This window comes from Dryobates pubescens, chromosome 20 (assembly GCF_014839835.1).
Source record: "Dryobates pubescens isolate bDryPub1 chromosome 20, bDryPub1.pri, whole genome shotgun sequence".
Taxonomy (NCBI): domain Eukaryota; kingdom Metazoa; phylum Chordata; class Aves; order Piciformes; family Picidae; genus Dryobates; species Dryobates pubescens.
Window position 1 is genome coordinate 13,541,762 of NC_071631.1, and position 14,141 is coordinate 13,555,902.

The following is a 14,141-nucleotide window of genomic DNA, read 5'->3' on the forward strand; positions in this document are numbered from 1 at the left end:
GGGGCAGTGGGGATTACTTTGGGACTGCAGGAGCAGAGTTTGCAGACTGCTTTGAGATCCTCTGAAGATGCAAGGCATTGGTGCCACTAGTCTCCACTGCTCTGCCTCCTTGGTGACATTTCTAGCTTTTTATTGAGACCCAAAAGCATTTACTGTGCTAACAGCAGCCTTCTATTTTCCTTCTTGCAGGGGGAAGTTTGTTGCCCTGGAAAACATCAGCTGCAAGATCAAGTCAGGCTGTGAAGGGCACCCTCCTTGGCCAGAAGGCATCTGCACAAAGTGCCAGCCCAGTGCCATCACTCTCAATAGGCAGGTGAGACAGAGCTCACAGGAGTCCTTGTGCTTAAAGCTGAGAAGGGACTGTTACTTTTGGAGAGATGGCTTCAAGAACAGCCAACTTGGATCAAGAAGCCTTTGCCTGCTGGCATTACTCAGGGGAATGGCTGCTAAGATCTTCATTCCTTACAGGAAAGGGCTCCAAAATGTGTCAGTTTCCTCTTAAGGTGGAGGACATCTGAGCTGGCACCGCTAGCAGTGAATCTCCACTCTGTTTCCTCATGGCATCCAAAAGGCCACCTGCTGTATCTCCTTGTTTCCTCGTAGATTTCAGTGTCTTTTTTGTCAGTTGCAAAAGCTCTGGGAGTAAGGATCCTAGGAAAGAAGCCAAGCTGAGGGCATGCTGTGGGGTGCTCAGTGCTTCCCCATGCTTCAGCCTGTGATGGCTTCTGCTTAACTGGGCAGGGGAGCAGTGCTGCAGGCTGCAGAGGGGAGAGGGGGAGGGAGCAAGCCCCTATCCCTGTGGACCGGGGGAGGATTTGGCTGCAAGGGAGAGGTGTTGGCGCTAAGGCAAACGGGGCGAGTGGAGGACGGCCTGACACTTGAACTTTGTCAAACAGAAATACAGGCATGTTGACAACATCATGTTTGAGAACCACACAATTGCAGATCGCTTCCTCGACTTCTGGAGGAAGACAGGAAACCAGCACCTCGGGTACCTCTACGGCCGCTACACGGAGCACAAAGACATCCCTCTGGGCATCCGCGCCGAGGTTGCTGCCATCTACGAACCCCCCCAGGTAAAGGCTGGGTGCTGTGGTGTCAAGTGGGGACTCAAAAGATAAGCAGGGAATGTGGAAAACGCATTTTTAGTTTGGGAAACCTTGCTCAGTATTTCCAACTGCAGCTCCACGAGGAAGATAGTGCCACGAGAAGATGAGTTTTGGTTGGTTTGAGGATCTTCAAGGCCTCTTCCAACCCAAATACTTCTGTGGTCCTATGATTGGTCTTTAGTGCTCCTGTCAGATATTTCCACTGAAAGAATTTGAAGCCCAGATTTGCTTTGTCTGTGATTTTAACACTTTGTTTTACATTACTCTCTGCTCAGATGATTTAAAGCTGCAGAGACTTCATAATTATGGATCTCATTTTGCACAGACACTGGATTTCCAAGGTTTTCATAGAATCATTAAGGTTGGAAAAGACCTCTAAGATCATCAAATCCAACCTTCCATCTAACATCTCCATGACCATTCAACCATGCCCTGAAGTGCCAAATCTACTTTTTCTGAACACCTTCAGGGATGGTTATTCCACCACCTCCCTGGGCAGCCTGCTCCAATGCCTGACCGTTCTTGCAGTAAAGAAATTCTTCCTAATACCCAACCTAAACCTCCCCTGACCCAGTTTGAGGCCATTACCTCTTGTCCTGTTAGTTACCTGGGAGAAGAGGCCAACACCAGCCCCACTACAACCTCCTTCCGGGTAGCTGTAGAGAGCAATAAGATCTCCTCTCAGCCTTCTCCAGGCTAAACAGTCCCTGCTCCCTCAGCCTCATAAGACCTGCTTTCCAAACCCCTCACCACACTTGTTGCCTGGTTTTGGTACTACACAGCTTGAAAACAAATTCCAGACCAGGAAGGAAGGAAAAAAAAAAGTTGTGGCCCTTGCTTCAGTTTTTTATCAACTCCCTTGGAAAATTTAATCAGCTTAATTAGACAAAAATGCAGTCTGCTGCCTTGTTGGAAGAGGCCCGAGGGTGAGATCTGGTGCTTCAGAGCAGGTCCCCACTAGATGGTGCACGGCACCACCGGCGCCACGCTCGGTCCTATTGAGCCTGACCTCCCGGGGAACCCAAAGGCTGAAGGACTGAAAATGGAGGTGGAAAAGCCACTCTGCCCACAGCACAAGGCTCAGCTTGACGATGAGTTTGCCCACAGGGCTTCTTCACCGCTGATCAAAGTCACTTTTCTAAGTGCACACAAACACACTGCGGTGGGTCCTGTGTTTTCTTCCTCTTGATGACTTCTGCAGCCTAAAATACAACAGATTTGTCAGTGGCGAAAAACCCAAATGGATCTTTGGGAGCGAGAGTGTGTGAGAACAGAAATGCCTTTTTGTAAGTTCTCCCCTTTCCCATGTGAGCAGAGCCATCCCCTCTGTTGTTTCAATATGGCTGTCAAGTCCCAGCTTTGGAAGTTCCTGGTAAAAGCATGGCAGCTTTTGCTCTCCTGGCAAGCAGCCCCTGCTCTGCCTGACACGGCATCTCCTTGCACCCTCTGAAACACACCCAGATGGAGCTGTGTTTTCCGGAGCGTGGGGGGAAGGCCTGGGCGTGAGCTCTCGAATTCGCTGGATTTCTGCCTCTCTGCTGCTCAGAGATTCAAACAAACAAAACTGGCAGATTGAACATGCAGAGCTTTGGAAAAAATTCTATAATCTCTTGCCTTCTCCAAAGGGCTTGGAAACAGCAGTGACCTGCTTGTAAGTGCTGAGTCTTTCATTCATAAATCCCAGCTTAGTTTGCAAACAGAGCTGAAGAGCTCTGACAGGATGAGTCTGAGGAAAGGAGGTCTCTGGGGTGAAACCAGTCAGTGAAGGGGAAGGGCTGAAGGGGAAACCCGGGCCTCTGCTTCCATCCTCTGCCTGGCTCCTGACAATGGCCTGTACTGTGTTTTTTTCCTGTTCAGTCTCACCAGTGAGTTTTTCTTTGCTGCAGATCGGTACCCAGAACAGCCTGGAGATCCTGGACGATCCGAAAGCAGAGGTGGTGGATGAGATCGCTGCAAAGCTTGGGCTGAGAAAGGTTAGGCTGTTGTCAGATCTCATGTGTCTTTGTTTGGCCACGAAGAAAGCAATCAGCAGTTCTTTTCAGCTCCACGGGGTGATTCAGGACCCTTTGGGCACATCTGAAATGGAGCTGAAGTGTCGGTAGCTCTTAGGCTTTTAGGTATGGAAAACAAAACGAGAGCATTTTCCTGAGCACAAGCATCTAGCAGAGCTGTGCAGCTGATGTCAGCAGGCTCTGTCATGAATGACATCAAAGGCAGCAGCAGAGAAGCAGAAACCAGGTTTTGCCTTTTATTTCTTCTCAGATAGGAGCCATTCCTGGTAGCCTCTCCCTGGTGAGTGCTAATTTGGCACAGATGTAGCAGGAGTTGCCTTCTGAGTTTGTTCTTCCTTTTGACAGAGTCTGTGCTCCGCTGCCAGGAGCAGAGGCTCCTGCTTAGTTTTTATTCCCCTCTGTGGGAGTCCTAGCTCCTGATGCTGCCCAGGCAGGCTGCAGTGAGTTAATCTGTAGGTTGGTTTAGAGGTGCAGCAGCAGAGCCTCAGCCCTCTGTTCCTATTGTTCCTGCAGCCTGCTGGTCATCCTGTCAGGACGTAGGAGTGTTGGGATCCACTGCTGTGCTGACATCTCTCAAACCTGCACATATTTTCCAGTTTGGGGAAAGCTTTTGGTTTCATGTGAATAGCAGGAGTGTGATGTACACAAACAAGATTTGACTTGCTAAAGAAAACACAAATCAGAAAAGACTCAGTACAGTAGACTGTCAACATCTGTGGTGAGGCCTTTTGTTCTCTGAAGATAAGATCTGCAGCCTTTTGCCAGGGTCTGGAGCAAAGCTTCTGTGTGTGTTATTTATTTCTACGCTTTTCCTCTGCTTCTCCCATCAGATATTTTTAATCAATGTGATTTAACATGTATCACAGGATCCCAGCATGCTGGGGGTTGGAAAGGACCTCTGCAGATCATCCAGTCCAATCTCCCTGCTAAATCAGTGTCACTCAGAGCAGGTTGCCCAGGGTCACATCCAGGCAGATTTGGAATCTCTCCAAAGGAGACTTCACAACCTCTCTGGGCAGCCTGCTCCAGCACTCTGGCAGCAAGGAGATTTTTCCTCACATTCAGTGGGAGCCTCCCACATTCCAGTTTGTGCTCCTTGTACTTTGTCCTGTTGCTGGCCACCACAGAGAAGAGTCTGCCCCCATCCTCTTGACCCCCACCCTTTAGCTATTGGTCAGCACTGAGAAGATCCCCCATCAGTCTGCTCTTCTCCAGGCTAAACAGCTCCAGGTCTCTCAGCCTTTCCTCCTCAGACAGTTGCTCCATTTCCCCCTTTGTAGCCTCTGATGGATTCTCTCCAGTAGTTCCCTGTCTCACTTGAACTGTGGAGCCCAGAACTGGACCCAGTACTCTAAATGTGGCCTTTCTAGGGCAGAGTAGAGGAGGACAACGTAATTTACTCCTGGTTGCAGATTGTTGTCTCTCTGGGCTCTGAATCAGCAATTCTTCCTCTGCAGGGTTAATGCTGTTGGAGCTGGTCAGGAGGGGGCCGATGGGGGCTGTCAAAGGGTCAGGCAGGGTGTGTGTGTGTACACATCTATACTGCTATGTGCAAACAATGCAGAAAGCAGGAATGTGTGTTTTTGGATCAGAGCAGAGTCTGATTTGGAATGAATCATGCTCCGGAGGGAGCAGAGGAGCTTGATCTTAACGAGTGACTGCGAGGTTCACAACGCGACCACGTGAGCTGCTTTGTCATCCGCTGGCGCTCCCGACTCGCTCTGCTCTGAATGCTCAATAGGAAATGCTTTCTGCTGTGGGTGGGAGGAGGTAGTGGCTGAGAGGCCTCTTGCAGCCTCCAGATCTTTCCATGAAAAAATATTCCATAGTGAAACATAAAGCTGCAGGTGCCCGTGGCCGGCCAGCTGGCACGGTGCTCCTGGAAATGGGATTCAAATGGGCCCAGCACAGCTGGGAGAGCCATTTCCTCCAGGCAGCGTACAGCAGGGCTGTGTGAGGAGCCAAGAACATCTTGTCCTGCTAGGAGAAAATGTATAAGTGCTCTTCTGGTTTGGGTTTTGCGTTTATTTTTTTTTCCCTTTCTTCTTAAAGCAACTTTCTCTGTAACACTTCTCTGTAGGTTGGCTGGATATTTACTGATCTAGTCTCTGAAGACACACGGAAAGGGACTGTTCGATACAGCAGAAACAAGGTGAGATGCAAGTGTGCAGCTAAATCAGCTAAAGTCAGCTGATTGCAGCTGCTGGTGTGAGGCTTTGTGCAATCACATAAACAGGCTGCGCCAAGAAGGGGACTGAGCAGGGCTAAGGATGGAATTCTTGTGAAATGGGGTCTTTCAGAAGCTTGAGTTCAAAGAGTACTGGTAGGGGTTTGAAGCTGTTTGGATAGATGCAAAGCTGCCTGCTCTCCTTCACGCCCCCTGCTCAAAGGAATTGGTGGTTTAAGACAGTTTAATGGAGTGGAGGCAATGAGGTGGTGTGAGGCACAAACACTATGAGCAAAAGTGACTCAGCCAGAGGATGTTCCTGTGGGCTGGGCTTTGTGAGCCTCAAACTTTGACCTTCTGGGCTTCCTGTAACTCTAAAATCAAAGATGTCCCTATATGGAAAATGAAACCCTGTTAAGAGAAGGGGGAGGAGGGGGGGAAAAAAAGGTGTGTAAGGATGGGGGTGGAACCAGGAGCAGGGCAGTGGTGGCAAGAGCCAGCCTCAGGGCTGGGGAGCTGACACGTCACATTCTTTCCCAGTCTCTGCCCCAGCTTTCTATGAAAGCATGGTTTGCTGGGGTGTTGGTCGTTTGCCTTGGCTGCAGACCAGGGAAATAGGTCCAGGCTACGTCACCTTGTCCTTTTGATTGACAGGAATGTATTCATTTTCTGCTCTTCCCTCAGGACACATATTATCTGAGTGCAGAAGAGTGCATCACAGCTGGCTACTTTCAGAACCAGCAGCCCAACATCTGTCGCCTTTCCCCAGATGGACATTTTGGATCCAAGTTTGTCACAGTTGTGGCTACAGGTATACACTGGCCCCAGCTTGCCCTAGCTCTCTGGGTTACATCTGAATTATCTCTTGTTAATAGAAGAAGATTATACAGCTCTGCCAGAAGCTGTCAGGCATCCTGGTCCCCATCTGTCCTATTTAACATAGGGTTTGCCTTGCTCTGTCAAGTACAACAATTTTTCATTCTTTGTGCTATTTTCTCCACAATTATTTACCCTGTCCCCTGCAGGAAACTTAACTGAGGCTCAAACCTGGAGCCTCTCTGATCCAGAAAGCTCTTTTTTTTTTTGCCTGCAGCCAGGGCAATAACTGTTGCTCACTTTTCTGTTTCAAATCTTTAAGCCTCAAATTCTGTTGCCTGAAAGTGGCAGTGCAGAACCACGGCAAGCCAGGTGCTGAGAGTTACTCTGGCTGCTCCAGCACAAAGGAGGGACCTTGATCTCCCTTGTGTCACCATCAGGGAAACCCTTACGTAGGATGCTGCTGCTCTTCCCTGCACAGAAACATTTCTTTATTGTTTGCCCGAATACAACAGAGAAGGCTGCAAAACGCTTGGCTTTGTCACCTCTGCTTTTAGCCTTTTTTGGAGTTGTCTCTCCAGGGGCACTGTGGAATGAGCTGTGCTGGGCTGTGCTGGGAGATGTCAGTGTGCACTGGGAGAGCTGTAGTGCTAGAAGTTCAGTCTGCTGCTCTCCACAGGATGACACATGCATTCATTTAAAATTTCCCTGGAGCAGCTACGTTGGCTTCTGGGTCTGTTTAACACAATGAGAAAAAAAAAAGAAGAAGAAAAGAAAAAAAACCAACAAACCACCCAACCAAAAAAACCCCACAGGACTTCCAAATAGCATCCAGTGTGAAAACTGAAAGTGTGATATTAGATTCCCCTCCTCTGAGCCCAGGATTTGTAAGTGTTCCCACAGCCTTTTTTGGTGAAAACACTCTCTTTCTGTTAACAGGCCTCTGCAGTCAGACAGCTGCCTGTACATTCCAGACTGTTAATCACATCCATCTTTCATTGGAGAGATCTGTATCTCACTGTCTCTTTTTTCCACTTATTTATTTCTGTTTTGTTGTTTGTGGTGGGGGTTTTTTTCCCCCTTAAGTAAGGTGTTTTACTGAGAAAATGATGGGCAACTTTTCTCAGGCCTTGTGCCTATCTTGGTCTAGGTTTAATTTCTAGGGAGTGTTTGTTCTGGAGCAGTGAGTGATTGAGGTTAGAGATCAAAGGGGAGAAAATGAATATTTCCTCTTTTCTGTTCCAGATAATTCCATTCTCTTCTGTTCAATCAGCCCATCAGGTTTCTATTTAAACACTTGATTCTTTCCTTTTGTGCTGTATAAATATATTTGGATAGTTTGCATCAACTTTGCCTTTAAATCCTCTGCATGGATTAATTCCTATCCCCTGCTGAATTCCTAGGTTTGGAAATAGTAACGTTTTCCTACCATCTGTCTGTATCATCTCTTTCCAGTTGTATTCTAATGACATCTGACCTGATGTTGCTTACATTATCCAAATTAAAGCACTGAGCATGTGATCTATCAGTGAGCCAGGCTCTTCATTTCCACTTTCCATGTCAGATTTCCACCAAGCCAGCCATTTACAGGCTGGCAAGACACTTTTTCTTCTTATGCCTGGGCATGACTCAGTGACCAACCCTCAATCTGCAGCTTGGAACTGAAATTCAGAGCTCACAAGAGCTGTGTGCCTGGGTTTTGTTTTTGAGAGTAGTGATGCTCTCAGGTGCCTTCCCACAGGGCAGCTTTGCTGTTGCTCAGAAGTCTGCCCTGTCAGGCTAGCTGTGATACTGTGTGTTACTAAATAAATGTAGAATGTAGAGGGAATATTTCTTGCCTAGAAATACTTCCCATGCAGTTTGATCTTGGAGAATGTCCCAATGGTTGGACTGGATGATCTTGGAGGTCTCTTCCAGCCGAAACAATTCTTTGATTCTCTGCTGTTAGCAAGACCCTCACACGTAACGTTGCTCTTCAGCTCGTGCCTCTCTGAGATAGAGCAGGCAAATCACTCTGGTGAGGGATTTTTAACCACCCAGTTACACAGGGCAATCTCATGTGGGATCTTGAACCAACTTCTTCTCTTCCAGGTGGTCCCGACAACCAGGTCCACTTTGAAGGGTACCAGGTCTCGAATCAGTGCATGGCACTGGTCCGGGATGAGTGTTTGCTGCCCTGCCGAGATGCACCGGAGCTGGGCTATGCCAAGGAGTCCAGCAGCGAGCAGTATGTGCCTGATGTCTTCTATAAGGTAAGGGCTGCGTGCCTGGGGTGGGGGAGCTGCAAAAAAACAGCTCTGCTGAGTGTCTGGAGATGAGTGTGGCCAGCTCAGGAAAGGATGTCTTTGAGGTCTGAGCTATTTTCAGTAGTAACCGTTCACCACATGTCTGCAAAGTAATTGCATAAGCTCTGTTTCCCCCTCGTAAACCTGCTGTTCTGTTTGCAGTAGCCATTGGCTATCCAGTTTCCAAAGGAGGTCTGCAGCAATCCACCAAGAGTCTGTGTCAAGTGCTCTGAATCCACCTCCTCTCCCCTATTTGTTGGCAGCATTTGCCACGCTCCTCCGTTGATCTGAATCCAGGCTGAGTTCAGCTCCTCACTGCGCAGCCGTACGATGTGTGCTAGCACGAGTGGTGTGCTGAAAGAGGCGGGGTCCTTGGGTGGTGCCAGGAATTCAGTCATGTACAACACACTTCCAGGCACCAAGTGGGCAGCAGATGCAGCGAAAGAGAGTGTAGCTCATGCAGCAAGAGGAGACAATCAGCCTTGTGCACACTTCTCTGCAATGAAAGTTTTCAGAGCAAGGGCAGGAGCAGGGCCTGATCCTCTCTGGGGTTATTCTCTGTGCCCAAGTCCTGTTGTTGAGTCAGACAGTAAACTCCAAAAACTGATCCTGAGGAGCAGAGGAGGAGATGTGCATCCAAAGCAGATCCAAAATGCTCTTCCATGAAGTATCACACAAGAGCACTGCGTGTAACCTGTCTGCAGCAGTTGCCAGTACAGCTCGTTGGTGAAGAATGGGCTGTCATTATTCCTTGATTGTTCTTTCTGGAGATCTTCAGCCCCAACATACCTGCAGGGCTGAGTTAGAAACTTGGGCATGGGATCTCTGTGGAGGCTAATAGCACTGCTTCTCAGATGTGTGTGTGTGTGTTGGTGCCCTGTGAGCAAGGACAGAGGAATTAATTAATGGTGCTGCTTGCCAACTAATTAGCCATCCATCACCCGAGTTAGTTATCTCATTCTTGTCTGTGTCTGACATTCCCAGCCCTCTCAGCTGCCTGCATTAAAGCTGTCCATTAAAAAGCATAGGATACTCCACTCTGGTGAGACCCTCTGGTGTCCAGCTGTGCTGAGGCACAAGAAAGACAGGGACCTGTTGGAGCAAGTCCAGAGGAGGCCACAAAAGTGATCTGAGGGCTGGAACCCCACTGCTATGAGGACAGGCTGAGAGATTTGGGATTGCTCTGCCTGCAGAACAGAAGGCTCCAGGAACACCTTCTTATGGCCTATCAGTACTTAAAGAGGCTAATAAGAAATACCAGGACAGACTTTTTATCAGGGCCTGTTGTGACAGGACAAGAGGTGATGATTTTAGACTAAAAGAGGGAGATTTAGAAGAGAGAGAAGATAATTTTTACAGTGAGGGTGGTGAAACACTGGTACAAGTTGGCCAGTCAGGTCAGGTTGGACAGGGTCTTTGAGCAACCTGCTGTAGTTGAAAATGTCTCTGCTGACTGCAGGGGGGTTGGACTAGATGGCCTTGAAAAGTCCCTTCCAGCCCAAACCATTCCATCATTCTATAAGCAAAGCAGCCTTTGTTTGGGACAGCTGAAATGAGCAATGAAAAATAGAGCTGGTCAGAATTCTCCTGTATGCCCTGAACCTGAGACCAGGCAATGCTGGCCTGGGTGAATTAGAATCACTCTGTGATTCCTCTTCCACCCCTTTATGCTGCTTCTCTTGACACCACCTGAAAATGAGGGCCACCTCTTGGTTAAATTCAGAGGACAGGTAGATGGGATCGGTGTGGTTTTCCTTAGCACACAGCCAGCCTGCTCTTCAGAGCTGATAAGCCAGGTCCGATTTAGATAGAGCAGAGCTCAGTTGTGCAAGGGTTGGCCTGAAGATGGAGATGAGATCATCTCCTGGCGTGCCTCAGACCCGCTCCAGCGGAGCCTGCGCCGTGCCACAGCCGGGGTGCAGCCTTGCAGGAGGTCCTGCAGCTCTTTGTCCCACATGTGGGCCACCCCAGCTGCTGGGAGGAGGAGGAGGAAGCTGGTGGGTGTTCCCAGAAGATCTTCAAGTCCCCTTCATAATCCAAAGCAGGGAGATAAACAAAATGCTAACTGATGGCTCCAGCCCTTGGTGGAAATTTCCATCAGCCACTGATTCACTGGGTCGGGCCGCAGCTTATTTCATGTGTTTTATAACTTCTCCCTAATTGCCTTTTTCATGATGTGCTCAAGGAAGGCTTGAGGACTGCTTTGGGCGGATGGAATTGTCCTTCAGCCTCAAATGTGTTTGGCTGGAGGATCTCTTCACTTTTTGTATTTTTTTTGGTAATGTTCTCAAATGAATGGAAAGCTTAGTCACTCCTGGCTTTGCAAACCTTTGGGGTCTCATTAAACCTGCGAGGCCTGAGGTCAGAGACACTACCTCATAGTTACTGGGTTGGTGACAACAATGGTGTCAAAACCTTGGTTAAATACAGTGTGAGAGGCAGGAGCCTGGTGCTTGGCCTGGTGGCGGAGGACAGCTGCTTCAGGCACCCTGCTCTTTGTTTTCTGCTGAAACTGCAAGAGCTGAGCAGCTTTGTCCCCGGTCTCCAACGCGGAGGTTCCCCTCTGTGCTCCCCCCCGAGCTGGCTGTGGGCAGAAAGTTGCACTTTTGGGTGGTTGCTGCATTTTGCCTCAGAGCGAGCAGCTCTCAGTGGTGGAAGGAAAAGTCCATACAGCTATTTCTGTGTGATATGCAAATAGTCATTTGAAAAGCCCTTTAGGATGAAAGGAGCTATACAAATTTATCCTAATTGGATGAGAACCAGAAGGCCAATGTTTGTGTCGTGCAGATGTATTTATAGAGCAATTCTGTATCCAGATGCGAGGCAAAATCCGTTCAACTTCCCTATCTGTCCTCAGCAGTAGATCCACTTTCAGCGCTGCAAATAGGAAAGGTGCTGCTGTTGGCATCTCTAGTGCAGTGTAAGCCAACAGCTGCGCTTCAGTCACGTTGCACCTCCTCTGTCTTGTACCTCAGCTGGCAGTAGGTGTTGTTATTTCAGCAAGGAACAGCAGAAAATGCATCTGAGCTGGTGATGCTGCAGGCAGGAGAGCTGCAGCTTCAAGGAATTCACAGGGAGAGAGGGGCCTGGAAGGAGAGGACTGTCTGGCTCTGGTCAGAGCTGGTTTTCCACAGCTTGCACCTTCTTGAGTTTGTGGAGCAGGAACGGGGACTGCCAGGCCCCCTGGGACTGCAGTTAATCCTGCCTGAACGTGACTCACCTCGATGGGCTTCTTTCTTTGGAAATGACACCAATGGAAATGACTTTGGAAATGGCAGCAGCATTATCCCATCTCTGCAGGCAAGATGTTTTTCCTCAGCTTCTGGTTTTGTGATTTCTGTATTTCTTTACCATTCTCTTTACATTGGCCACTAGCCCTGCTGCTCAGAGGAACCACCCTGGTGGAATTGGCAGTGTGAGCTTTCTACATGTGGCCATTGCTTTCCTGGCTCACGAAGGCTGGACTCTGATGTAGCATGGGAGCCAAGGGCTTTAGGAGCCATGACTACAAGTTGCTTTGCTGTGAAATGCCTCTCCAGGTAAGATGAGCCAGGAGGAGGAAAACGCCCACCTTGGCCTCCTGGCTTGTCTGTGAAGCGTCACAGCACAGCACAGTTTCCAGTTGGAGTCTTGCACAACCAGGATGTACTTCTTGGCCAGTTCAGCGCAATGAAACTCATGAAGGAGTTGTACCTGTCAAGGCACAGATGCACAAATAGAGGTCACTGCTCTCTATGTAGATACAGATGACAATGTTGCAATGGCTACTTCACCCTGATTCCCAACCGGATGAGGGAGAGCCCAGCTGAGCATCACATAGGGGCATTTTCCATTCCCTGTCCTCTGCCCTCGAGCAGCCTTCTCTGACCCCCTGGTTCTAGAAAATAGAATCTTTGAATCTGTTAGGTTGGAAGAGACCTTTAAGATCATCAGATCCAACTGTTACACCCAACACTGCTAAGTGCACGACTAAACTACATCCCTCAGCACCACATCTACACAGCCTTGATACCCTCCCAGGGACGGGGACTTGACCACTGCCCTGGGCACTCTCTTCCAGGGTTTGACAACCTTTTTGGAGTAGAAACTGTTCCGAATGTCCAACCTAAACTTTCCCTGGCATGACTTGAGGCCTTTTCCTCTTGTCCTATCACTTATTACTTTGGGGAAGAGATCAAGCCCACCCAGCTTTAAATCTCCTTTCAGTGAGTTGTAGAGATCCAGCAGGTCTTCCATGAGCCTCCTGTTCTTCAGGCTAAACAACCCCAGTATCCTCAGCTGCTCCTCACAAGGCTTGTACTCTAGACCCCACTGACTGTAGTTGCACTAAGAATGCACATTGCAAACCATGGGTTGATTTTTCAGAGCTGAAGTTATTTGCAGGTGGTGCTCAGTGCCCAGCCAGGTGTGATTCCTTTAGCCACGCTCCCTGCACCCCGTGCCCGCTCTCCACCCACTCCTGACTCCCTGTGGTCAATCTGCCAAGCCCCTAGCTTTGCATTGCTGCATCATTGCCTAACTCTGCTCCACTGTTAGGTTCATGGGTGTCTCAGTTTCCCAGTGAATAGGGGAAAGAGATTGCTGTGTTTGCAGACCCTTTGGAGCACTTGAATAATTGGATTTTGGGACTGGCTGCCTTTGTCTCTTATCACAGGTATTTATGTCAGCTCAGTGCAAACATGAAGATGTCATCCTTGCAATGAATTGTGGTTCACAGCTGCCTTAATATTCCCCCAGAGTTTCTTTGGGATGGTGTAAGATGAAAACCCTTTACAATGGCACCAGTGTTGGGAAAGAGCCCTTTGCCCTCACAGAGTTCCTCGTGCTCTTGCTGCATTTACCACAGCTGAGGCGGTGGCTGAGTCTTGTCATCTGTTCACAGTGGCCCTGGGAGAGCCCTGGGCCAGGGCTCTGCTTTTATTAAAGCTGAGGACCCCTGAGCCAGGCTGTCCCCAGTGTGGCACACTTTGCTTCCACCCAATTCACTTAGAAATCCTCTTCCCAGGGAAGACTTGATAGCCAGGCTGCGTGGAGGCTTCTGCAGGGAGTTTTCACTGGCAGCAAAGGACTTCCCCTGATGGGCCTCCTCCCAGTGCTGCTTTGGGCTGGGCTGGAAAAGCCTTCTTAGCCTTAAATGTCCCAGCTGCTCTAGGGAGGAGGATGCTTGATTAGCTCATGGGGAGTCTCCTGAGAAGGGTTTCAACTCTCGCTGACCTATCACTTGCTCTTAGAAAAGTGGCTTTGTTTCTGTGCATCAGCTGCTCTGTGCGAGGGGGCAGAGCTGCCCAGTGAAGCTCTTGGAAATCAGCAGCAGGAAGAGCAGGGCTGCTGTAACACACAGAAAGCACAGACAGCTGCTCAGCTCTACGGGCACTTCGACAGAGTGAACTCGTGAGGAAGAACAATGGCGTGGGATGCTGACAGCGTGGGATGTTAACACTGTGGGATGCTGACTGCTGTCCAGCCTGGGACATGGAGCAGGAGCCTCCCTTCTGGCTCTGACAGCTCCTGGCTTGTCTGCTCCCCTCACCCTCTATCAAAAATTCCAAGGCCACCCCAAAGCCTTTCCCACTGCAGCCATCAGGCAGTGCCACAGAGGTGTGCCACACGGCCAGGGGCACCTGGCCTCTTCTCTGCTTGACCTCATCCATTTGCAGCTCCTGGCTCCAAAAGCTCTAATCCCAGCGCCTCACGCGAGCTCCAGTTTGCTCCTGTCTTCAGGATGATTCATTGTCCAGATCCTCCAGGCCTT

General features: G+C 49.3%; 1 protein-coding gene across 1 annotated transcript in view; it reads left to right on the forward strand.

Moving 5' to 3' along the window:
- NPLOC4 (NPL4 homolog, ubiquitin recognition factor) overlaps window positions 1–14,141 on the forward strand; it is a 34,368-nt gene that overhangs the window by 11,321 nt on the left and 8,906 nt on the right. The window contains exons 7-12 of the mRNA XM_054170989.1: window positions 190–313; window positions 897–1,076; window positions 2,996–3,082; window positions 5,202–5,273; window positions 5,973–6,099; window positions 8,196–8,356. Of these exons, the coding sequence (XP_054026964.1) occupies window positions 190–313; window positions 897–1,076; window positions 2,996–3,082; window positions 5,202–5,273; window positions 5,973–6,099; window positions 8,196–8,356 (751 nt within the window). The remainder of the gene's footprint in view (window positions 1–189; window positions 314–896; window positions 1,077–2,995; window positions 3,083–5,201; window positions 5,274–5,972; window positions 6,100–8,195; window positions 8,357–14,141) is intronic.